Source organism: Wolffia australiana, chromosome 10 (assembly GCF_029677425.1).
Source record: "Wolffia australiana isolate 7733 chromosome 10, ASM2967742v1".
Classification (NCBI taxonomy): domain Eukaryota; kingdom Viridiplantae; phylum Streptophyta; class Magnoliopsida; order Alismatales; family Araceae; genus Wolffia; species Wolffia australiana.
In genome coordinates this window covers 10,148,941-10,175,580 of record NC_135844.1, presented here as the reverse complement: position 1 = coordinate 10,175,580, position 26,640 = coordinate 10,148,941, and the positions used below count along the sequence as shown (strand labels likewise).

Genomic DNA, 26,640 nt, shown 5'->3' with positions numbered 1-26,640 from the left:
ACGAGGACCAAGCACGAAAAAGCCCGTCCACAATTCGAAAAGAAAATTACAATCACGAAAATGCGAAAAAAAATAAGCAATCTGATGAGCCATCACTAGGCCGTGTACTTGAATGATGGGTCGCGGACGTCAACTGGGGCTGCTCGAGATGGCTGATTGCGTCCTTTGGCGCCAGTGACAAGATGGTCCCCCATCACCTAGTGCATAGCATCGCATACATGATGGATCCAATAGCCAAAGCATATGGAACTTTAGACATCATCGCTCTATCTTCAGGAGTCTTAGGTGAGTTCTCCTTAGATATTTGAATCCATGTCTCATCAGTATGGACCTCTCTTGGAGTTCTCCATGCCAAACCTTTTAATAATGGTGGCTATGTACATAGATTGGGATAATCCTAGCAACCTCCTCTATTTATCTCTATAGATACGTATTCCCAATACGTAGGTTATGTCTCCCAAATCTTTCATGAAGAAGTTCTTGGATAACCATGCATTTACTGATGACAACATTCCTACATCATTCCCAATGAGTAGAATATCATCCACATATAAAATCACGAAAGTGATTGTGCTCCCACTAGTTTTCTTGTATACACATGGTTCATCTTCATCCTTAATGAAGTCATAAGATCTGATAGCCTCACCAAATCTAAGATTCCAGCTCCTCGAAGCTTGCTTTGATCCATAAATGGATCTTTGCAACTTGCACACCTTATCTAGAAATTCCTTGGATGCATAACTCTTGGGTTGTATCATATATACCTCTTCCTCAAGGTTTTGATGAGGAAATTGTTCTTGACATCCATTTGTCAGATCTTATAGTCATGGCGTGCAGCTATGGCGAGAAGAATTCTGATTGACTTTATCATGGCACCTAGCAAAAATGTTTCGTCACAGTCACTTCCTTGCCTTTGACGATAACATTTTGCAACTAGTTTTGCCTTGTACATGTCAACTTGTCCATCTGCACCAATCTTTCTCTTAAAGATCCATTTACACCTGATAGGTACTATACCTTTGAGAGGGTCAACCAAGTACCATACTTGATTTTGGTGCATGGACTGGATTTTAGAACCCATCGCTTCTCACCATTTTTTAGAGTTTGAATCTCAAACTGCCTTATCGTATGTCGGTGAATCATCATACTTAAGATGTAGCGTCTCGACTTCAGCTGAAGTAATATGTCCAATATAGCGGTAGGATTGTATCGCTACACTTGCTAACTTACGTGTCTCTAGTGTATTTTCCTGAACATGTTCATGAACTGAGCACTCATCTGATGAGACAGTATTTGTGTCTTGACTCGAAATTCTTCCAAGACTACTCCCACTATCTTCTTCTAGAAGATATTCATCCTCTACGATGACGGCCTTTTTGAAACAAAAATGGTTTTTTCTTTAAGCTGGTAAAAGTAGTATCCATGTGTCTCTTTTGGATATCCCACAAATTTGCACAACTCAGTTCTAGGTTCTAGCTTTCTTGGGTCATGCCTCTACACAAAATTTGGTCTTGTTCCTCTCCATATCTTATATGGTGTGAAGTTACCGACTTGCTAGTTACCATGTTCATTGTATGTGTTGTTGTTTGAAGTGCATATCCCCGAAGGAACACTGGTATTTTGAGAAGCTCATCATTGATCTTACCATGTCTAACAAGGTTTGACTTCTCCTTTTGGACATACCATTCATTTGTGGTGTATGGAGTTAGCTGAGTTAGGATACCATTATCCTTCATGTATTGACAGAACTATATTCTTAAGTATTCTCCTCCTCGCTCTGATCGAAGTGTTTTAATACCTTTTCCAAATTGTTTCTCTACCTCATTATTAAATTCCTTGAATTTCTCAAGAGCTTCTGATTTATACTTCATTAAGTATACTCATCATGTATCTAGAGAAATCATCAGTGAAAGTAATGAAGTAAGAACAACCACCTCTAGCTGCACTTGCAAATCACCGTGATCCTGTCGGAATGTAAGGATCAAAGGTAAGCGTCCTCGCCTTACGTTATCTCTCTTGACATCATCGTTATCATAATTATAGTTTGTTTCATCTTTTCATTTATCATTTTACTTACATTATCATTATCTTGTCTCTATCTTTACCATCATACCATTCGTACATTTGATCACTATCGTATCCATCACACCGTCTACCTTATTCTCATAACACTTGCTAATTCTACTTATATTTCCTTGATATCACTATCTCGCCTATTATATTATTGTATTTCTCTTCTGCAATCGATAATCACTATAATGAGAAAAAACAATCCTTAGTCATCGTTACCTGTGGAGATGATCCGTACTCATCACTAGCTAAATATTTCAAAGTATGGTTACAAGTATTTTTATTGAATAATCTCAATTACCAATGGCGTTAAAACCCTAAATTTCAGATTATCAAATACCTCATCTGTATGAGACTAGCAAATGATTTAGTGTACAATGAATCGTCATACACTAGTCGTTCATTCTAGTTACTACTTATGGTATCTTCTGTGATATTTTACTACATTGGCCATAGATTTTACTACAACATCATCCTTGAATCAATCTCCACTAATACACTAAGGTAGACTGTTGGGAACCATCTAGCATTGAACAATGGGCTCAGCTAGCTTGCTGAGCGTGGGCTAAAGGAGAGAAAAAGATGAAGGTTAAAAACAGGAACAATAGCTTGTTTTTAAATTTTATTTTATTGTTATTTTTTGACATATTTACAAAAATGTCACTCCAACTTTTATTTTGAAAAAAAACACTAACTTGGCTGTCATCGTTGCCGCAGTCACATGCTCACACCCACCACCCCACGAGCCCTTTGCTGTTGTCGCAGCCAACCGCAACACCCTTAACCACGCCCTCGGCCACCTTGCCCACAACCACTACCTGTGGCCGCCTTGCTAGCGGCCGCCCGCCTCGCTCGCGCCCATGGCCTCCCACTCGTAGCCACCAGCTGCCCATGCCCACGTCCGCCTCTCTTGCACTCATGGATGCCTTGCTCGTGCCTGCCACTGCCAGCCTCTCTGCCCACCCGCGACTATCAGTCGCGCCCGCCTTGGCCATCAACCACATCGTCCGTGGTCGCCTTGCCCACGTCCACCACCATGCCTGCCACTATGTCTTCTGTTGGACGCTACTGTGCCAGCCATCACACTCGCACGTACCACCACGCCGTATCAATTGCACTCTGATACCGTGTCTTCATCTACGTGATTGCCATTAGCTAGTCGTACCACCCGCGCTATCAGTGCATGCCATCCACATCCTCGACAGGTCACCTACTGCATCTTTTTATCATCATCATGGATGACAAGGTCCTGACCAAACTCGTATGCATCGCATCTCTCCCCATTTATGCATTGATTGTTTCCTTCAGTACTTCTCGTGCGCATCTCCACTACCGGGGTTAAGAGAGTTCCAGATAGGATTAACGCTCCAAGCGGTAGAATTCCTATTAATCTGTCCTTGGTTGAACATTTCAAGGACAGTTTTCGTGCTCACATAGTTGGTCTTCAACCCGACATTTAGGTCATTTGGAGCCTAGTGGCATGCCCAAGACCCTCTTATAGTGGTTTATTGAATGCTAGTATCTTCGACATTGAGTTTATAATTCATTGACTTTTTGCACATCCATACGCATCCACATCTACCTGCATTACATTTGCCCAATTGGCGCTGGAGCAGATGTTGATCCCATCCTCTCGTTCTGCATCACGTACGATCTCATCTTGACCATTCAATCACATTTGTTGACTTGTTGCTGCATTTGAGCTAGGATGTTTTCGAATCCCTTGACTAGATGCTTGTTGGCCATAGTCAAACACAACTACCAATCCACAAGACATCTTTTGTGTCATAAGTCTAATGACAAATTGGAGATATTTTGTCTTCTGTTCATTACTTACACTTTACTCTTTGATTTAAATGAGATTTATCAATCTCCTTCATTTGAATATCAAGCTCATATTTAAAAACGAAGTTAGAAAGAACTGTGGAGGTATTAGGAAGAGTAATTGGGAGCTCAAGACACAAGTATCCACACTCTAGGAGTCAAGATCTAAATTTTCATCATCATCTCCATATATTTCCCTAATTTTCCTCCATTCTACTTCACTTTCTCTCTATCTGCCCATCTTGTTTCATCTCTCAAGAGTCCATATTTTCCCATTTTCATGCACCTTATTGATTTTCAAACGTTTTAATTCATCCATTTTATTCTTCCGAATTCTTTTTATTCAAATTGCATTAAAAAATTGTGTCCCATTCTGTTCAGTTCTCTACACTTGGCCAAATTTTGGCGAAATCTATCTTCATCTATAGTGATCCCCAAACTGAGTAGATCCCCATAATCCCGACATCACAACTGTGGACCCTTGCATGAGATGACCGGCTGTTTTTGCAAACCACAAGAAATCTATTGTATGTGTTTTTATTATTAAAAAACAAATAAAATTTTTAACATATCTAAAAAGTAACATCTAGTCATTTGAACCTTACATAAGTTCTATAAAAATATATATTATTTTTAACTTATATCCATTTTGTCATTAAATTTATGTCCGGGATAATGTATTGAACATGCTAAATGATAAAGATTGAACGAGCCTCAAAATTTTAGTCTGAAAACCTATTATATCATTACATATAATCATTTGGATTTGGAGCCATATGAGCCAACCAATATTTTCTCTCCTGTGTCCAATTCCTACCATGGCACAAAATTCTTGGCGGATGTGAAACAATCCACAAATTCATTAAAAATAATCAAATAAATTCATAATTATTAATTTAATATATATATATATTTAATGACTTTAACAATTCAAAAATTCATCACATTACTAAAAATATCCCTAAAAATATTATGTGATTCTAAATATATATAATAAAACCTTTAAAATATTTAAATAAATATTAAAAAATTATGAATTTTGAAGTATTTAATTCATGAAATTAATGTCATAACATTAAATTGAAATATTATAAAACCACTTGTAATTAGGAATTCATTCCAAAAGTGCAATAAATATTTTTAAGATTTAATAACAAGCATTTATGACCATTTGAATGCAAACGAGCACATAAAAAGAATGAAAGTACAACTAAAATAGCCGAATATTTATGATTATCAAATACCCTTCAACTTAGTCTTGTCTAGTCTCTTAGGAATGCCCATTACCTTCTCCTTAGGTTGTCCATTTTCCTTGAAACAAATGATGACAAGTGCATGAGGTGTGAAAGATACTAATGCCATATTATTACGAATACTGTGTATGACAATTTAGACACCATCCTTTTCAAGAATACATGAAATGAACCCTCATGATATGGAAAAAGAGGGTGGTCATGAGGAGTGAAGCCTATGTCTAGCCATGTATGATACTAGTGTTGGTTTGGTGCCTTGGTTTGGCCATGGACAACACGTTCCATGGATGCGGAAGTGTGTCAATCAATTCACAATCGATCATTAAAACAAAACATTGAAATTACCTTTTAGGAAACTTATTCCACCCTTGACATGCTCATTTTGAGATCGTTACGAAGCAGTTCACGTGTTCGGCCTCTAGATGTATCCACGCGATCACTCGGCGCTTGGATCTCCACCTCTTCTTGTTCAACTCTCCTTGGAGACTCTCTCCTTGGTTGATGTAGAGAATGAAGAAAGGAGGGGGATCTCAAATCAGACTTGCATGGGTGCTTAAAATGAGCCCCCTTTCCCTCTTTATATTTCACTTAAGGTTTTTCTCAAGAACCCTCCAAAGTAAAATATATCCACAAATGCCCTTATGACCTTGTACGCGTGACCCTCTAGGCCCATGTATCATTCTAGTTAATAACTTTAGTGGCCTAATAACATTTATTGACCAACCATATTAAATAACATATAGATTAATTAAATAAGGATTGATTTAACCCAATTGATAGGTTAAGTTTCCATCCCGTGGGGTGCCAAGCTACAACTTGTGCTCTAGAAGATACCAAATAGTATTAAACTCTTGCATGGAACCTTTACCATCATCGGTTATCGTATATGTGTAATCCATCATCTGCGTGAGATGCTCGAACGACTTAGGGTATGGTTTATTGTCAAACCCTAATTCGTCATTCGATTAGTACTGATGCGTAACGGGGATCATTGGAGAACGCCTTCTCGAATATCCTCACTACCCTGGCCAGAGATTTTTCTGCATCGTCTTCCTCGAGTCAATCTCCTCTTATACCGAGGGCGGATGATCCCATCTTGATCACTCAATCGTATCCATAAGTTTCTTACTACATTCAATCTATAACTTATTTGAATCCCATGATTAGAGGCTTGTAAGTCATAGTCAAAAAGTAGTCCACTCACGCGATGTCCTTGGTGTCTCAAGTCAAAGTATCACTTATACAACCGTGTCTTGACTCAATCTGATTGACATTTAGGTATAATACCATTCAAGGATTCGTGCGGATCAATTCAGTGAACTCTTTCTCCAGAGAGCACCCACTATTTGACCTTAGTGTTGCCACACTAATAGCCAAAGGATCAGCTATACTTATCATATTAGTAGGATCAACTAGTGCTATTCTATCCGTATGACCAATGTCCGTCTCGACTATCCATCGAATAGGAATATTCGGAATACATGTTTAAAGACTAGTGATCATTGTATTATGATCTCATCATAATTCACTAAGTCATTGCATGTATTCATGGACTTCATTATAAACATCACATGAAATAATAATGAACTACAGTAAACATTGATGTAACACGACGAACACCAAGATAAAATGGCTCGTGTTACACCACAGGGGGAACGATGACAGTCAGGTCATGTAGTGGAGATGACTAATGTAGATGTATTGCGAGTGATGATGATGCAACAATGAAATTAGTGAGAAGTACAAATTTGGCATTGACGGACACCAACGACCATTAGGCTATGGTAATGCAATCGAAAAATACCACTAGGCTCTCGATGATTCGGGCGTTGGGTTGAAGGCCGACGCTGCAAGCTCGGCTACTGCCACTTTTGCGCATGCCTTTAATGGTCTCAACCAAGGATGTACCGAATGAAATCCTAATCCCCAGAACGTGAATCCTATCTATCACTTATCTATCCTTGGTGGTGGTGAAAATGTTCGGAGGCATTGAAGGAAATAAGATAACACCGAGAGGAGTATTGATGACTGTACCAGTAGCGTTAGGCACGAGCGTTGACAGATTTGGCAGTAGTGGAAGGTGAGCAATAGGGCGCAACGGCGTTAAGGAATAGAGGTGCAACTGGCACCACAGTCCGCCGAGGTTGGATGCCAGAGGCAATCGAGGAGCGGCCTAGAGGCGGGCGAGGGGCGACCGTGGGGCAGCTGAGGGGCTGCCGATGAGGCGATCGCAAGGGCGGCCGCGAGGCGGTCGAGAGAAGCCTCTGAAGGGGCGGTCATGTGGGCGATCTATGCGCGGCCTCGGGGACGGCCGCGGGGGGCGTCCAAAGGAGATCGTTGGTAGTCGTGGGGGCCTGTGATGCCCTCGGGTGGCCTAGGCGGCCGAGGGTGACTAGGGCGGCCGCAGGCAGCCCTAGGGGCCGCGAGCGGCCCTAGAGGCTGCGGGCGACCAGGATGACCCTAGGCAGCCCTGGGCGGCCGCGGGTGACCCTGGGCGGCCGTTGGCATCCGCTTGCGATCTTGGGCGGCCGCTGGCCACGCTAGGTGGCCGCGAGCAGCTCTAGGTGGCGCTCGGCAGCCTCAAGAGCGACGGCCAGATCTCTGGTGAAGGCAGCGATGGTTTCCGGCAAAGATTTCCAGCAAACTCTAGTATTTTTTCCCTCTCTTACTTTCACAATGGCATTTTCATAGATATGATGAAAACTCAAAAAACACTAAAAAAATCCGTAAAAAGCGTTAAAAATCATATTTTTTAATCTTTATGCTTCCTTCTCTTCCTATGTGCGGGCCCCACCTTTTATAAGGGCAAATATGGGCCTTCCCCATTAGAAATAAGCGGGAGAAGACCCAATTAAAAGTAATTAGGGCCCCCTAATAGGAGAGAGAGACATACTAACATGCCCACACATGCGCTAACACACGCACAAATGTGAAGGTCCGTACAGCGGTCCAAATACGTGCAAATAAATAAAAATAAACACATACGCGGCTGACATACAAGGCCTACTAAACAAAGAAAATATACGGAAAGATAACTTCAAACCTTGTGGCCCGTTGACGAGGCTGGGTACTCCGAAGGTTGGGTCTCGCACATGAGCCGTCGCTCGACGAATTGGTTCGATGGGGTCTTCAAAGCTGGATGGTCCTCCATCAAACATGGTAGTGTGATTGGCTTGACGGCCACATAATAACCATCAACTAGAGCCCTAGAAATTTCTCACTTCATTCATTGAAGTGGTGGGCCTCATACCTCTCACAAGAAAGATAACTCACTTTACCAGTGGAGGCTACATTGTTTTTGGGATCCCCACAAACTTTCTTTGTACCATAAAAAAGGAAACACACATTCTTCTCTCCCTATATAAGCACAAAATTTAAAATATATATCAACAAAATCGGCGTGAAGAGGCGACTATTTATAAAAATGAAGAAACAACAGAATGATTGATGGCTCAAAAGAAAGCCAGACAAATAGTACTTGGGTAATAGACATATATATGAATAATACTTATATAGATTACTCTCAAGAATAGATAAATGAGTAGAATACACCAAAAATATTGTAAAGAAAGAAAAGATGGTGGGCACTATTGGCTTGAGCCCACCTAAAAGGGATGATAAAAAATAGTGATAATTATTAGATAATATCTCAAATTTCTCCGCTGCAAACCCCATTAACCATATTTTTCATGTTTTTTTTATTTGTCTTGATTTGTTTTGTTTTTTGTCTTTTTTCTATTTTTATCCTTTTTCTCTCGTTTTTTTTTTTAAGTAATGAAAAACGCAAAGCTGAAGATTTAAAATTTATAGTTCTTGGTACAGTCATATCAGGATGGTAAGAAAGAGAAGAAATATATTCATAATGTCTAAGTGAGCAAGAAATTAAAACAAAATTTCAAAACAAAAAGAAGGCAAATTTAGAACAAATTAAATAAAGGCTGAAAAGAAATCGTAAAAAAGATAACACAGCTTTAGAAATATATCAAAGAAATAATCTGTGGTAGGGTGCTACCGTTCAGGCATACGAAACTGGACATCGGAAACAACATTGGAAGTTGTTTCGTTTCGCATTCGTTCATTATCCAAAATTTCGTGTTCGACATCCGTTATCTGCTATCGGATAACGATAACGGATAACGGAATTGTTTCGTATGTCACTAATGATGAAAGACAGAAGGAGAAGACAAGAAGATGAGATGATAGAAGTACCACGAAGAGTGTAGACAAAGAACTGAGGAACTGAGTGTTGTCGAGTGTGTGTTTGAATGATACACAAGGGTCTTATTTATAGACCTAAAGAGACAACGGTCCATAACTTAACCAGGGTTAGCTAACACTGGTTTAGTTAACTGAGCTTTGGAAACGTGCAAGGGTTGGCTTCTCGATGCTGATCTGTATCAGTTCGTATCTTGACTTGTTGGCGGGTTTTGGTGTTGTCATCATTATCTGCTTTAACAACTCGATATCGTATCCGTTATCCGGGAGCGTTTCTCGATTTAGGAGATTCATCTGTTCCGATATCCGATATCGTGAACGGATATTGGATATCAAATATTACTTTTATAGAATACTAATATTATTCCCATATCCAATAAGTATGTCTCTCTATCGCGACAGAGAAAGAAATCGGGAGAACGAGCGACAGTTAGAGACAGAGAGAGAGAGAGAGAGAGAGAGAGAGAGCAAGATAGAGAGAGAATTGGGAGTAGAGAGAGAGAGAAAGAGAGAGATTGGGGGAGTATAGCGAGAGAGAAAGAGAGAGATTGGGGGAGTATAGCGAGAGAGAAAGAGAGAGATTAGGAAAGCAGAGAGAGGGAGAGAGAGATAAACTGGGGAAGTAGAGCCAGAGTGAGGCAAAGAGAGCGGGAGAGAGAAATTGGGGGAGGAGCGCCAGAGAGAGGCGAAGAGAATGGGAGAGAGAGAGAGAGATTGGGGGAGTAGAGCCAGAAAGAGAAAGAGAGCGGGAGAGAGAGAGAGACTGGGGGAGTAGAGCCAGAGAGAGGCAAAGAGAGCGGGAGATAGAGAGATTGGGGGAGTAGAGCCAGAAAGAGATAAAGAGAACGGGAGAGAGAGAGAGACTGGGGGAGTAGAGCCGGAGAGAGGCAAAGAGAGCGGGAGGGGCAGAGAGAGAGAGCTGGAGGGAGAGAAAGAGAGAGAGCGGGAGAGCAGCAGAGAGAGGGAGGGAGAGCCAGAAGGAGAGAGTCGGAGAGAGAGGAATAGATAGCGATCGAGAGAGAGGGTGCTTCAGAATGAGCGAGAGGAAGGGAGAGACGGGGAGAATGAGAGAGAGAGAGAGAGGGTGAGTGGGGCGAACGAGAGAGAGGGAGGGAGATTGAGAGCGGGACCGGGAGAACGAGAGAGAGATCGATGGAGAGAGAGCGATAGTGAGAGAGGGAAAGAGATCGATAGCGGGAGAGAGAATGCGAGAGAAAGAGAGAGAGAGTGGAAGAGAGGGAGAGAAGGAGGTGAGCGAGAGAGCTGGAAGGAGAGCGAGAGACAGACAGAGAGGGAGAGATACCGAGGGGGGGAGAGAGAGAGGGAGAGAGAGATAGGGTCTTAACGTTATCGGGTTGTTGAAATTTTATCATTCCGTAATCGATAGCTTTATCTAACTTAACAATATCGGTATCCAATATCGTTATCTGCTTAACGATATCCGTCATCGTGATCCGTTTTCTACCATGAACCATTATCCGTTATCATTATCGGACACATTTCGGACTTTTCCAGATAACGGATATTGCGATATCCGATAACTGATATCGGAAACAGATATCATTAGTAACACCCTAATCTGTGGTGACATGAATAATTTTATATTTAAAATTTTTTTTCAAGACTATCCTGCCCCAAGATTTTAAAATGCATAAAATTATACTTGAAGCAAGAAACATTTTCTGATAAAAGGTTTCTACTTTAAGGCACAAAATGAACTTTGAAGATTACACTTAATTATAGAAGAAATGCACTGATATGCCATATCTATTTTGGTTTTCTTATATATATTACAAGCATGTTACATATATTTATCCCTAACAATACATGTGTTTTCATAAAATGATTGGGTAAAAGAGTGAACAGAAAAATTTTGTATAGTCTGATTAAACATGGTGCGTGAATAATGGAATCACATATATGATCATTCCAATCAGTAAAAATAATTTTATTTAATTTTATTCAAATTTTTATCGATTCAACCCATATGTCAGTAAAAATTTTCTCCATAAAAAATCATTTCCTCTTCATTCAAAGGCTTTGGATTCTATCAAATTAGCTCACACCACAATTTTTTCATGCAAATAGATATTATGATAGTGAACTGATGATTAATTTCATAAGAATTAACTAAATATTCATCTACTTCTTTCCATCCATTATTTTCTTTATAAATAAATAACATATGAATGCCCAAAAGACTGTCTCCAAGTTCTTCAATAAAAAAAGGATGTATATCTAACAGTTTTTTCTTAAAAAATTAACAACTATAATAAATTCAGAATGAATTTGAAGATGTTCTGGTCATGGGATTCTTTACTCGGCTCTTCAACTAGAACTTCATCATGCTCATTTTCATGTCATTAAACCTCATCGTCATGATTTTTCTTAAACGCAGATAATTCTTTTGAAAGCTCAAGTCTACAAATCACACAAATGAATTCCTCATTTTTAGTCTCATTTGAAGCCATGGTAAATTATTCAACATGAATTTTTTTTTATGATTAACTAAAGGCTGTGGTGGAAATCTTCCTTTTTGGAAGTTTTTCTTGACTCCCTTACCTCTTGGTTGATCATTGTCAGGATGGTTCTGATTCCCTTTTATCTTATCTTTATATTCTATCATCTTAAATGTTTTCTCATTCTGCTCCACCATCATCTTTAATCTGTGCACGATCATTTCCCTCGTCATATGTACCATTGATTCGTTAATGATTTGGCAAATCACATCTGTAGATTGAAATTGACATTGATACTTAGATTTAAATTCAATTTGACCATTGTGATTTATGGTGAAATGGAGGTTGAGGTTCATGGTTAAAGTAATTATTCGTGTGATTCTCTCCTCCCTTCCATCGGCTTTGACCTTGGTCAAAATTCATGGTGTTCACTTCTTCAGCTGCCTGGCATTCTCCATCTCCATGATTATGAGTGCAAAAAAGAAAAATAATTATAAGATTAACAATAATGTATTTAATTCATAATAATCAATCATTTGAAAATTTTATTTCTCAGGATGAAAACATTTAGCAAGCAATCGCAGTAATTAAATTTATCCATAATTTCATTGATTTTGGAAGTCTAAAACTTTCTAGGGTAAAGATCATTACTCTCAGAATAAATTTATCATTATGCATTGCATTGACTGCATGTAGTGAAGACATTTATAGTTGACATTATCCTCATGCTCCTGAAAATATCATTTCAAATATTTATCACTCTTTAAAGAATCATCAAGATGATAATTTTCCCATTAAATTAAATATTGATGTGATGAATCTACCAAAAAATAATAAAAATGAGAATCATATCTATTTTCATAAACTTGTGATGAGGAAATATTTTTGTTTATAGGTTAATAATTAGAATGAGTTTGCACAAATGGCTCTTGAATTATAGATTAGGATCTCGATTTCTACATGATCTAATATCATAATACTTATAAATATTTTAATTAAAATACAGATGCATTGCATTATAATAAAATAATGAAATGATATAATGGGTAGTGATATTCTTTAACCCTCTGTATGTTATGTTGACTTGCACTAATGTATGACTCCATTTGAGTTTGGGTTTTGAGCACATGACAAGGTTGCATAAAAGAGATTGCCTAACCTTTCTTCCATTGTGTCATTGTGGTGCTTGATACAATGTGCCGCATCTTGAAAATGACATATTCACATGCATGCAAGAGTTTTATCTTAAGCTGAAGATTTGTTTAAGCTTACATGATTTCTAATATCTCTCAAGGGGGGAGAGTAGACTTTTTATTACATATTGAAATGAATAATGACTGAAAGCATCTTAAATTTAAGACATTAACATGAGTTAAATATAAGTAAACTCCTAATTAATAGCTCAAATCAAATTATTTTTATAGTTGCATGAGGAAAGTTTTTCTCCATATTACTAAACCATTCAAAATAAGGTGACAGACATAAGTGGGCCCCAGCTGGCGGCGGCTCCATCACGCGGTCCTTTTTGGTAAATAATCGTACTCTTATTAATAATTGCCAGCGTTTTACGGAAAAGTCCAAAATACTCATCTCATTTATGCCCAGGGCTACAAAGAATTAAAGACTAATTTTGACCCGAGACCTTCTTTTGAAGACCACGACTAACCGTTGACCCGCGCGGGGCCGATTTGTCTAATAGACTACTTTTCTCACTGACCACAAGAATTAAAAACTATGTATAAAGACATGCGAATTCCCGAGAAATGCGGCACATGATGTAAAAGTTTTTTCTTTTGGGGGTTTTTGTAACAATACGTTTGAAAGTAGTCTGTTTGTTAAGGCCGTCGTCGTTCCTCACAACTGACTCAGTCAACGTACGGCTCTCTCTCTATATATATATATATCTCTTTCTAAAATTCTTCTTCAGGACGGAGAAGTGATTTGCAGAGATCGAGGAGAAGACTATGGCAGGAAAACCGCGATCCCGCGCTGTTCAGCTCCTGTTTATGTGGTTTTTCCTTGTTTTTGTCCTTTTTGAGGGATGCTCTGGTCAAACTACTGTTACGGCGACGACATATCCTGTCGAAGGTGAGATTCTGAGGTTTCTTTCTGTTTAATAAAAGTTTGATTTGGTCACATCTCGTTAAATTCTGTAGATCGGATAATTCTCATGTTAACTCTTTATTGATCTTTTTTGTAAAAGATTTTGAGCAGAAATCTTGCGACAGATACTTCAAATGTCGACGATTTTTATGTCTTGTTGTGATTTTATACCAATTGACATGCTCCGCTGAGAGAACTCCATGTTTCCATCGCGCAAGAGTACCGAATCTCTGGAATTCGGCATTTGCAGTTGAAATTTTGCTCTAGATTTCTATCAGACTTCACGACATCAATCTCTCACCGTGATTCATAATAATTGACTTGCTCCGCCAAGAGAACTCCATGCTTCCGTTGCGCAAATGACGGAATCTCAGGAATTCGGCCTTTGGAGTTGAAATTTCGCTCTAGATTTGGATCAAATCAGACGATATCAATCTCTCGCCACGATTCATACTAATTGACTTGCTCCGCCAAGAGAACTCCAGGTTTCCGTTGCGCAAATTACGGAGTCTCTGGAATTCGGCCTTTAGAGTTGAAATTTCGCTCTAGAGTTCGATCATATTTGATGATATCAATCTGTCGCCGTGATTCATACTAATTGACGTGCTCCGCTCAGAGAACTCCATGTTTCCGTTGAACTATGTACCGAATCTCTGGAATTCCGTCTTTGCAGTTGAAATCTTGTTCTGCTCCGAGATGACTTTAATTTATTTGTTTAAATCGAAGCTTGGAATCATTTTCGTCAACAGAGCCACCGCTTGTTGCAAATCTAGAACTAAAAGACTCAATCGATCATTTCAAATCTGATTTGTTCTGGATTCTGTAACAGCGGAGGCTTTAAACGCCATTTTCCGGCGTTGGTCCTTGAGGGCAGATGGCTGGAACATCAGCGGGGAGCTGTGCAGCGGGCTCGCGCTAGACGATAGGAACTACGTGAATTACAATCCGATCATCATATGCAACTGCAGATTCAACAGCAGCACCGTCTGCCACATTACCAAATTGTTCGTTTTAGCTTTACACCCTTTGATTCCTCTCTTCTACGGCCAGCTCCAAGATGATAATTCATATGCCCTTATTTTCATGGCAGAAAAGTATATGCGATCAATGTCGCCGGACCCATACCTGAAGAGCTGCAGAATCTTACTTATCTTACGGAAATGTAAGCGTCCCAACATCATTTGATTCTTCGATTAAGAACCCTAGATTTTGTGACTATAATCTTAATTTTGTGATTTTTCTATCAGAAATTTCGATCAAAACTATTTAACAGGTCCTGTCCCTACATTCTTGGGAAGACTCACGGCCTTGCAGCGCCTGTAAGTCGCGAAATATTGTTGAATCACCGCATTTTGGAGGGTAGATTTTTTTTTAGAAATTTGTCGGGTAAATTTTATTTCTTCCTTTCAGGAGCTTCGGTATAAATGGATTGTCCGGGCCTCTTCCTCGTGAAATGGGACTACTTACCAATCTCGTCTTGATGTAAAATTCTTATCAGCGATACGTATTTTCTTTTAATTTTTTCTTGCCAGCGATTTAATGCCCGGTCAGGCTATTGTTTGCTGTTTAAACCTGATGCGTTGTCGAATGCTACATTTACAGAGGAATGGGCTCAAACAACTTCACCGGCCCGATCCCCACAGAATTCGGAAACTTGATAAATCTAGAGGAAATGTAAGGACTACCACTGACCATAGGATTTTTCGTCCAAATAGGATAACTTCATAACAATTTTTGAATTACAGATACATGGATAGTTCGGGGCTCAGCGGAGAGATTCCGGCATCATTCTCTAACCTTACGAAGTTGAGAACAGTGTACGCAAGCCCCTGACGATTAAAGTGTGATTATAACGCAGTATCAACGCCTGTCCTGACACGGACTGTACTATTTTGCTGCAGTTGGGCTTCAGATAATAACTTCACAGGAAAAATTCCAGACTTTTTTGGAAGTTTTATTAATCTTCAAGACTTGTAAGCATTCTCGAGAGAACGTTTGAATTTCTTTGTCGTGCTGAGTTAACTCTTAATTTTTTTGCACTCCTTTTATTACAGGAGATTCCAAGGAAACTCGTTTCAAGGACCTATACCATCAACCTTCTCACAGCTTAACAGACTGCGGAGTTTGTTAGTCTCTTACTGCTCTGTTGTTTTACTTAATTTGTGTTTCTTGTCCTGAAATGCATCGACTGTTTCATTTGTGGAAGTCATTCTATAGAAAAAACTAGAAATTATTTCTCTGGTTTCATGTTTGATCAGGCGTATCGGAGATATAGTGGAGGGGAGCTCAACTCTGGACTTCCTGCAGAACTTTACGTCCTTGACTACCCTGTAATATCACTTCTCATGGCCCACCAGCTTAGTTTTTCACAGATTTCAGTTGGATGAGTTTGTGGTGATGCCATCTTTCAATCTCAGGGTAATCAGAAATGCAAAGATATCAGATTCTCTCCCATCAAACTTCAGCCAATATTCGAGTTTACTGCATCTGTGAGTGGATTTCAAGTATTTTTCCTTCAATCTATGCGTCAGGATTTCTAATGTTTGGTTTGCTCGGTTGACTGACTTTTAGGGATTTAAGCTTCAACAATATAACTGGAGAAATTCCTCAGTCCCTTCTAAACTTGAATTCCCTTCAGTTCTTGTAAGAAAACTATAAATCTCATCCGCATTTCATTGGCTTCTCTCTTTGGACACGTTCTCTTATATTGCATCATGTCTCCTGAAATATTTCTGGTGGCCAGGTTTCTCGGTAACAATAGTTTGTCAGGTGCCCTGCCGGCTCAGAAACGCAGTACGCTTCAAACGATGTAAGTTCCTCACCTCCTGTCAGGGGTATTTCAGTCATTTTCCATATAGTAGTTCCCTAAGGAGGGCAGCCATGAACTTGAATTTGCCAATAGAGATCCTCACAAACAGCCATATCTATGTTTCTACATTTTATTTCATCATTCTCGCTCTGCCCCCAAAAGCCCTCTGTCAATTGAGGTTTGCATCAAAGTTTCTATCAGACTCTCATCAGTATTTCCACTTCCACTATGGATTGTAAATCTTTCTCAAGTCACCGTTCTGTTCAGAAAGTTGTCCATAAGTGTACAATTCTTTTAAACAAGTTGCCCAATGAGGCAAGAGCTGCCCAGATGGTATGGGCTTATTGCTAATAAGTTATTTTAGGCGATTAAAATTTTCTATGAATTACTAAATGCTCACATCATCTGACTTGAAACGACTGTTCTTGCAGAGATTTATCCTACAACCAACTCTCTGGGGGCCTTCCGTCCTGGGTTTCAGATAATAACTTGCGACTGTAAGCGGCTTCTGCTGTAGATCGTCGTCTCTGCTTTTTTCCATATATTCACTCATCTTCTCTATACTTCTAAAATTTATTACTCTTGAAGAAAATTCCTTGGTTTTTCAAACAGCTTTCTTCGTTTTTCCCGTCAAGCTTCTTTTCCTGTTCGAAAACAGAATAAATCTGTTCCCGACTCTGTTCCAGGAACTTGGTGGCCAATAATTTCTCGCTGAATGCTTCATCCAACAGGTAAGCGCTTGACCCTGTTTTCTGTTTCTCTCTCCTCCCTGATAATATAACGGGTAGAAAGCGTAAATAAATTACTATCATTACAATGGAAATAGTGAGAAATTACTATTTAACTCTTATTCACAAAAATCTCAATTTCTTTTATGCTCATATTATTCCATGTAATATAAATGCAGTTTTCTCAGGCCAGGGTTTGAGTGCCTGCAACAGAACATACCCTGCAACCGTGGCTCTCCTATCTGTATAAATTCATTTTATTCTTTTTTTTCTCTTCTTTTCCGTTGCTTAAAAACCTCTCACACGTTGACTTCTCATCAGATTCATCATTCGGGGTCAACTGCGGCGGCCGGAGAAGCATCACGGCGTCCAATGACGTCGTCTACGAATCCGACAGCGAGGATGTCTCCACGGCATCATACTACGTCAACCCCAGTAGAAACTGGGCGATCTCAACTGTAGGAAGGTTCGCGGACGCGACAAGCCCAAACTACACGTGGAGTCTCCTCAACCAGTTCACCAACACTCTGGACACCGAGCTTTACCAGACGGCCCGTCTCTCTCCCTCCTCACTACGTTACTACGGCCTCGGCTTGGAGAATGGAAACTACACCGTCACGCTACGCTACGCCGAGACGGCGTTCCCCGAGACCAGAGAATGGCAGACTTTCGGCCGTCGGTTCTTCGACGTGTACATCCAGGTAGACGAGCCAACGCCTCTGCGGGATGAATGCTGTACTAGATACCAAAAATCAAATTTTCGGTATCCGTTTTTTCCGATATCTGGATATCTTATATCGGTTGCTATAGTACCAATATCCGATATCGGTGTCCGTCTCAATGTCGTCATCCGCCTCCGTCTCTCAGGGAGGATGACGATATCAAATATCGGGCGTGGATATCGGATTTTGATATCCAAGTTAGAGAGGATATTTAAAAATATAATTACCCCATAATTGTTAATTATAATGGATATTTAGAATGGATCAGCCTGGGCAAGAGAGTAATTGGAGAGCTTTTTGGTTGATTAAGTGGCTCGTTTAATATATACAGCTGAATCTTTTTGATTTCTTCCACATGGAATAACAGGATTAGGAGTTTAACATCAAACTCTGAACTCTTTTATCCCAAATGAAAGAAAATAGAAATTTTCAGCTCTATTTACTGGATTTCGATATCCGGATACCGGATCCGATATCCAGTATCTGATATCCTTCTGGACCCAAAGGACGGATATTCAGTATCTGTTGGACAATCACTAGTCAACGTTTTTTGACGAACTGGGTTTGATTCTTTTCAGGGGGTTCTCCGAGAGAAGGATTTCAACATCAGGAGGGAAGCGGGGGGTAGTTTTCTTGCCGTGGATAAAACTTACCGGGCTCAGGTGACGAATAACTTTCTGGAAGTTCATTTCTTCTGGGCTGGGAAGGGTACTTGCTGTATACCCACTCAGGGATTCTACGGGCCCGCAGTATCCGCCATTAGCGCCACTCCGAGTAAGTTCACTGATCTCAATAGTATTCTTTTTTATGCTTCTTCTTTTTACTTCTCGTTGAACACGAGGCTCGCGAATGGATAACGGATAACGGTTTGAGACGGACGGATTGTTTCGTTGGAAGTAACGGGTGACGATTAAAAATTACAATACTTGACCGGGATCTAGTGAGAGAATGGAACGGGTTCCGTTCCGTTTGTCATCTGTCCGCAAGCATTATTTGAGCACGTTGTCGTAAGGCAAAAGAAGGAATTTTGACGTTTTTTCTTGTTCCTGTCACAGATTTCACGCCTACGGTTCGGGCGCCGTCTCCTCCGTCCAAGAGTAAGACGGGTCTGATTGTGGGTATCGTGGTCGGCATATCGGCGCTGTTCCTTGTGGCTGGCGTTGTCGTTTGCTTTATCAGAGCCAGGAGGCGGCGTTTATCAGAGCCCGACGATGAAGGTGATAAGATCCCCCCACACCCTAAATACTCAATTCTAGTCTCATATTTCTTCATTTTGGTCATTGGATTAAGATCGAAACGTGATCATGACCGATTCCTAAATCGTCAATTTTACAGATAAAGTTTATTTTTTGATACTTAGTTTCATCTCTAAAACATAAACCCTTAGCTATCAGTTATAGTAATAGAGTCCTCGTTTAATACCTTAAACCGGAAGGAGATTAGTCCTAAACTCTACATACTCTGGTCCATTGTCGGAGTCCCTTAATTTGAATCTTTGGTCTCAGATCGAAAATCGATTCTCCCTTGACCTGGAAACCTAAATACTCACTCCTGCTTACAGAGTTCCTAGTTTGGGTCGTTGGCTTAGTATATCAGCCCTAAACCCCACGCCCTGAATATTTGATTCTAACTAAAATTAAGGACATTCTGTTTTCTGAGAAGCCAGTGATTAGCATCACCTTCGTTTATTCGCTTCTTGATAACCTTAGTGGTTAGCATCACCTCTCTTTATTTATAAGATGATTTCTTAGACATTTATAGATTAACTGAGCTGAAAAGAGTTCTCTGTTCGGCTCAGAAGATTGTGAACGCCTCATTCTCAAAAGATTTATACATCACGCTATATCTTTCGGAGAGAAAATATAAATAGTTGCTTCAAATCACAAACTACACCAAAGTTGCTCCTTTTTCATGAAACCATGACAGAAATGTACTGAGGTTCTGAAAGAGTTTCTTTGTCGGTCATTGGCTTCAGATCTCAAGGCGATCAGTGCCACAGCGGATATATTCAGCTATTCTGAACTTAAAGCTGCAACACACGACTTCAGCGCCGAGAACAAGCTGGGAGAAGGCGGATTTGGTCCCGTCTTTAAGGTACTTTCTAGAGATGTCCACACATCTTTTACAGATGTATTCTATTCCAAGGGACTAAAAGTTTTGGGGGTTGTAGGGGACGCTGGCGGATGGGAAAGAGGTGGCAGTGAAGCAGCTGTCGGTGCGTTCTAGACAGGGGAAGCAAGAGTTTGTCGCAGAAATTGCCACCATCTCCGCTGTACAGCACAGGAGTCTGGTGAAGCTCTTTGGCTGCTGCGTTGAGGGCGAGCATCGACTCCTAGTCTACGAGTACCTCCCAAATGGCAGCCTCGACCACATCCTCTTTGGTTATCTCTCTCTCTCTCTCTAGATATTTATATATATATATATATATATATATATATATATATATATATATATTTACATATCTTTCAACAACTACCACTAGGGTTTTGGAGATTCGATCTGATTGATCAAATCATGAAATTCAATTGATTGGATGGTACTGATCATGGCCCAATTGATCACCTAAATGATCAGATCGTCTGAATGATCAAGAGGACAAGATTCAGTTTGGGGTCAGACGGCTGATGGGTAATGCGATCGTGGATCAGACACCAAATCCAATAACCGACCAATCAGTCATGATCAATTGATTGGATGGTACTGATCATGTTCTGATCATGGCCCAATTGATGGCCTCAATGATCAGATCGTCTGAGTGATCAAGAGGATGAGACTCAATTTGGGGTCTGATGGCTGATGGGTAATGCGATCATAGATCAGACACCAAATCCAATCACCGACCAATCAGTCATGATCACTTCCCCACTCCCTCTGCAATCAGATCTAGAGACAGACCACACATAGCAATAGGTCAGTCTTTGATGATCAATGATCTGACAGTGGCATGATCGCATTTTTCCAAATCAGATTTTATTACCCAATCACAGTCAGTCACCACTGTTCATGTTGATCAGTGATCAGATTTCCATTCTCTCTCTTTATTTTGATCTGTCTATGTTTATTGCTATATCAATCTCTATCTCTATCTCTACCTCTCTCTGTCTCACTGTCAATCTCTATCTCTATTTCTCCTTCGCTCATTGTCTCCTCCCACGTTTTTTCCCACTCTTTTTTTTAACGAATTTTCCCACTCTTTTCTCTGTCGCTCTACTGCTGCCACTCTCACTCTCTCTCATACACGGTCAAATGTACTTTCTACCATGCATGCAAATGTGTGCAACATTCTCTCACTATCTCCTGCAAAGAAACTAGAGAGACGCCAAGAACTTAATATTTGTTTGAGATTAATCCCACAGTTTACACTTTTGTTGGTCACTTTTTAAGATTTTTTCCAGATATTTCTGGTGTTGTGTCGCATAGACCATTATAAGTTTTTTTCAGAAAAAAAACTTGTTCTTTTGAGTCTGTCATAGCTGTTGGACTGAACTTCCTAGCAAAAGATGCATGATGTGTCGTGTTTTAGTTGGTCATTGATTCTGTTGTGTCTGATTGGTTTTCTGAGGGCAAGGGCCGTTGTTTGGTTGCAACTCGGCTTGGCAGAGTCAAAACTCTGCTTCTTTGTTCATACCTCCTACTTTTCCTTCACTAGTCTCTTCTCTCCTTTTATCCCTCTTATGCGATGGATTACTCCATTACCTTCAATCTCACTCTCTCTCCAACACAGTCGACCTTTTTCCCCGGCACTCACGCGTTTGCAACACTATTTCCCTCCTTATGTCAATCTCTCCTTTGCTCACTATGTCCTCTCACATTTTCTTTCCCAACTTTATTTCTCTCTCCCTCCCTCACTCCCTCTCTCTCTCTCTCCCTCTTTCTTTCTTTCTTTTTCTCTCTCTGTCTTTCTTTCTCTCCCTCTTTCTTTCTTTCTTTTTCTCTCTCTGTCTTTCTTTCTCTCCCTCTTTCTTTCTCTCCCTCTTTCTTTCTCTCCCTCTTTCTTTCTCTCTCTCTCTCTCTTTCTCTGTCTCTCTCACTTTTTCTTTCTCTCTCTCTTACACTATTTCTTTCCCCCAGTCTATTTCTCTGTCTCTCTCTCACTTTTTCTTTATTTCTCTCTCACACTTTTTCTTATTTTTTCCTCTCCTTTTCTGTCTCTCTCACACTTTTTCTTATTTTTTCCTCTCCTTTTCTGTCTCTCTCACACTTTTTCTTATTTTTTCCTCTCCTTTTCTGTCTCTCTCTCACGTTTTCTTTCTTTTTCTCTCTCTCTCTCTCTCTCTCTCTCTCTCGCACACACACACAGACATGCGCTCTCTTTTCTACCGAATTATTAATCTCTATTTCTTGCACATTCCGAAAATCCCCATAATCTAATTCTTATTCTCACACATCCTTTTTTCTGTACCATGCTCACACACTTCCTCATTATGCTTCATTTATTTCCCTCTCCCTTTTTTTCCTGGATTATCCTCATTCCTCTCTCTCTCTGTCTCTCTCTCTCTCTGACTTTCTGCCTGTTTCTGATATCTCTGTGGATTAGGTGAAGGAAAGAAAAAGCACTTCCTTGATTGGCCAGCCCAGATGAAGTTCTGCGTTGGGACGGCACGAGGGCTGGCCTACCTCCACGAGGAATCCAGGGCAAGGATTGTGCACCGAGATATCAAGGCCGCCAACATACTCCTCGATGCTGATCTCAACCCCAAAATCTCTGATTTTGGCCTCGCCAAGCTCTATGATGACAAGATGACCCACATCAGTACTCGTATTGCGGGCACCCGGTCAGCCACCCCTTACTCTCTCTCATACCTCTCGTCAACCATATCCTCTATCTCTTTCTCTCTCTCTATTTCTGATCCTTTCTCATTCATTCTCTCTTTGATTCTCCCTCTCTCTTTGTTTTTTATCGTCTCTCTTTCTTATCTCTGTCGTCGTCTCTCTCTGTGCTCTCTTTCTATCTATTTGATCCTGTTTCTGATTCTTGTTGTCTGAAATCGTCTCGTTGTGACTATCTCTCTTTAGCCGTCTCAATATCTTTGATCTTGTTTCTGATTCTCTCTCTCTCTCATGGGCAGTGGATATATGGCTCCAGAGTATGCATTGAGGGGGCACCTGACAGAGAAGGTGGATGTGTACAGCTTCGGTGTGCTTGCCCTAGAGATCATCTCTGGGAGGTTGAACGCTGACACTTCCTTCGCGCCAGACAAAATTTTCCTCCTCGATCTGGTATGTAGAAATAATATTTTAATATACACTGACAACCCTTTTTTCTCTTTCAATACCTTTCTCTCTCTACATTTTTTTCCGCATATCCCATACCATTAGACGTGGCCGTTCTGTTCTTTTTGTGCGAATTTGTGAGAATTGTTCGTTCTGTTCGGTTTTCCAAACAGAACATCACACAGACCCGTGTGCGGTTCTTTTGTTTGCTTTGTGCGAATTTTGATCTAGTTTTGTGCGAATGCGCTAAATTGTGCGAATTTTGTTCATTTTTGAAAAAAAAAGAACAGAACAAAGAACAAGGCCCTGTGCGGTTCTTTTGTGCGAATTTTTTGTTCGTTTAAAACAAACGAACAAACAGAACAGAACAACCATGTCTATCTACCACACACCTCTTCCTCTCTCCTCATTTCATCCCATCTCTCTCTTGCCAACGATCCCATTGCATTGAATCCAGGCATGGCGGCTCCACGACAGCGGTCAGGACCTGGAGCTGATGGATCCGGCACTGACCGACTACGATGAGGAGGAGGCAAAGGCCATGATCGGAGTGGCATTACTTTGCACGCAGTCGGCGCTGACGCAGCGACCGTCCATGTCGCGGGTGGTGGCCATGCTCACAGGCGACGTCGCAGTGGGGAAGGTGGTCTCCAAGCCGGGTTACATCAACGAGTGGCAATTCAGCGAAGTTAGCACCACTTATGGCAGCTCCGAGGTCCCCAACACCTCCACCTCCGCCGGCGACACCTCCCAGGTGAACTACCCGTCCCGTTCTACCAGCATGGTACACTCCCCCAAGTCCACCGATGGTATGTTGCGGTAAGTAATATCTGCCTATTTATTCTTGTTATTCTTTGAAATTGTAGACCGATGATGCCATCGGTCATTATTTATCTAAGTACTGCATTATTTTTTTGTAAGCGAGGAAAGTATTAGAACTCCAAATTTAGCATGTTTGGGTGTGGGGTCTGCTGGTCTCGATGTCTATCCGTCCTCTGACCTGTCCTCATGAACATGTTGCGATAGTCGACTCATCGGTGATATGACCCCGACGTATCTAGGTCTCTTTCGTCATTTAGCCGAACCTGCCATAGAGCAGCCCTCCCTTGAGGAGGGTAGCCAAGAAGTATCACAAAATGTGTCTGGCTCCCTTCGGCGACGTCCATTCCGCCTGCCCCTCATCCTGCCTTAGTCTATCCTGGCACGCCCTGACCCTATGCCGACAACCATACCGGCGTCTTCTCCCTCCCTTCCCGTCTTCTCCCCATTACGAACCAGCAGGTTCGTATCAATCGGTTCTTCGGGCCGATGAGACCGACACAACAGCTAACTCTTGGGTTGGGAGGTCGGGTTGGGTGCAGGATTGGTCTCTACCTGGGTCAGTTTCACTTGCTTGGTTTGGTTCTTATTGTGGGGAGAATTCAAACTGCCCACTACGCAACCCATAATTCATTGGTGTCGCTCTTTGCCTGTATCTTTTGGCGGGTCAAATGGGCAAGGTGGCTTTAGTTTTTGAAATACAGAAATATTAGAAAGTTTAGGTGGTATTCTGAGTAAACATTTTGTTACTTCTCGCCCCTCTCCCCTGGACATCCCAACTTCGCTGTTCCTCGCGAACGGCTATGCAGCTGGTCAAAAAACTTGCATGTCAGGGCGAAAACTTCAAACCAAATCATGTCTCTAAGCCCTAGTTGGGTTGTCAGGTTGTGATGATCAAGTGACCTGACCAAAATTTGACCCTACCACCACTTGACCTTGTAAACAGATTGTGTTAGTCAATCCAGGGTTTGATTTGGGTTACCCATCTGGACCCAAGGTTGATTGGACCCCCTGCTTGCCCTTTGGGACGTGTTGGGTACTAGTGGATCTTGCATGATTCAATCCTAGTTGATATTCTGGATGGCACACATCCCATAGGAAGCATATAGATTCAAGAAAATTTTAAATTACCCACAATAGATTTATCCCAACAGTACATAACAGATGTCAATTATTGTGTTATTCTATTTCGTATCATATATTAAGTTCTTCCCTGATGAGTTCCTAAGTCATAAAATCCAACTCCAGTAAATTTTATTTGGTCTAGTGAGACCCCAGTCTTGTAAACCACCTTATATTTGAAGTGGGAAACCTAATGGAACAAAGGTACCTTTTCTGGGTTTCTCCTAACCGGTGGTGGCTAGGGAGTCGTCCGATGGCCCAGCCTGAGAGTCTAAAGGCGCAAACTAATCATTTTAGCTTTCTGTTTTTTTATATGATATTATTAATTATAGTACTTAAGTAAAAGATGAATTGGCCCAAAGATTTGATTACCGCTCAAAAAATCATACTCTAACAGATCACCCAATGTAGTGTGATACAATCAGACAATAGTAATCTAGTATCTGGAATAACAACTTGAAAATAATTCATGTATGAACCTTTTTACGGTTGAAATGCTTATTTGATGCTATGTATTCAAATTTGATTAAATTAGTTGGTACATAATACACATCTAGTATGAGAATGAAGAAGAGGTTACAAAAAGAAGGATGAAAAGTCAGAGAGTAGGATGAGATAAAAAAATAGAGTTCATAAATAAAACCTAAATTGAATGTGAGTGGAGACCAAAAGAATGTAACATCTAGATAAAAGTATACACTAACGACTTGACTCCCAAGTTATTATAAGTACATGCGGCATGTAAGCTAGAATTTATTTATTTAAAATTTAAATTTTATTAATATATATAGTAGATTAATTTATAATGTGGTGCTTATAAATAAAATTTATGAATACACGCAATGAGTAAGTAAATTATGATGAGGTCATAATACTAATGTCTCTAATATTTAAATAATTTTTTGTAACATTCATATCTGAACTTTCTGGTTTTGTGCCTTGGTTCATTCTTGAAAAATATGTTTTACATGACTGATTCTAAATCAATCATTAAAATCATTCATCTCGTGTACCTCGTGTAGAACTTGTTCCACCCTTGACGTGCCCACTTTGAGATTGTTCTGCAGCAGTTCACGTGCCCTCTTGAAATATCAACGCGATCACATTGTTCTTGGATCTCTATGTCTTCTTCAATTGTCCTTGAAAATCTTGAAGATATTCTCACTATGAAGACACTCTCCTTGGTTGAGTAAACAAGAGAGCAAGGTGGAGAAAGGGTGCTTAAAATGGGTGCTCCCACTTCTGGCTGGCCTGGGTGCTTAAAATGGGTGCTCCTTCTCCTATTTACATTTTACTTAAGTT

The 26,640-nt window shown here is 40.5% G+C and overlaps 1 protein-coding gene and 1 long non-coding RNA gene across 2 annotated transcripts; one reads left to right on the top strand and one right to left on the bottom strand.

Moving 5' to 3' along the window:
* Nucleotides 1-8,037: 8,037 nt before the first annotated feature.
* Nucleotides 8,038-9,394, bottom strand: LOC144708962 (uncharacterized). The gene is made up of 2 exons (XR_013582921.1): nucleotides 9,357-9,394; nucleotides 8,038-8,504 (listed from the first exon to the last, which is right to left on the bottom strand). It is a non-coding gene; the product is annotated as an uncharacterized LOC144708962 (long non-coding RNA).
* Nucleotides 9,395-13,731: 4,337 nt separating this feature from the next.
* LOC144708961 (putative LRR receptor-like serine/threonine-protein kinase At1g56130) lies at nucleotides 13,732-24,349 on the top strand. Its single transcript, XM_078582424.1, has 24 exons — nucleotides 13,732-13,909; nucleotides 14,754-14,928; nucleotides 15,015-15,086; nucleotides 15,172-15,243; nucleotides 15,335-15,406; nucleotides 15,527-15,598; nucleotides 15,670-15,741; nucleotides 15,826-15,897; nucleotides 15,979-16,050; nucleotides 16,183-16,254; nucleotides 16,342-16,413; nucleotides 16,496-16,567; nucleotides 16,668-16,733; nucleotides 17,165-17,230; nucleotides 17,420-17,464; nucleotides 17,641-17,705; nucleotides 17,783-18,162; nucleotides 18,762-18,957; nucleotides 19,239-19,400; nucleotides 20,159-20,277; nucleotides 20,354-20,564; nucleotides 22,721-22,958; nucleotides 23,253-23,403; nucleotides 23,855-24,349. The coding sequence occupies exons 1-24, from the start codon at nucleotides 13,786-13,788 to the stop codon at nucleotides 24,218-24,220; spliced, it is 3,084 nt and encodes a 1,027-aa protein (XP_078438550.1). The 5' UTR covers nucleotides 13,732-13,785; the 3' UTR covers nucleotides 24,221-24,349.
* The last annotated feature ends 2,291 nt before the right edge of the window (nucleotides 24,350-26,640 follow it).

Bases quoted from the DNA above. Each gene is read 5' to 3' on its own strand.
- LOC144708961 (XM_078582424.1), top strand. From the start codon at position 13,786: ATGGCAGGAAAACCGCGATCCCGCGCTGTTCAGCTCCTGTTTATGTGG. The intron at 16,051-16,182 runs GTTAGTCTCTTA...ATGTTTGATCAG, and splicing joins CTTAACAGACTGCGGAGTTT to GCGTATCGGAGATATAGTGG. The intron at 18,958-19,238 runs GTAAGTTCACTG...TTCCTGTCACAG, and splicing joins CGCCATTAGCGCCACTCCGA to ATTTCACGCCTACGGTTCGG.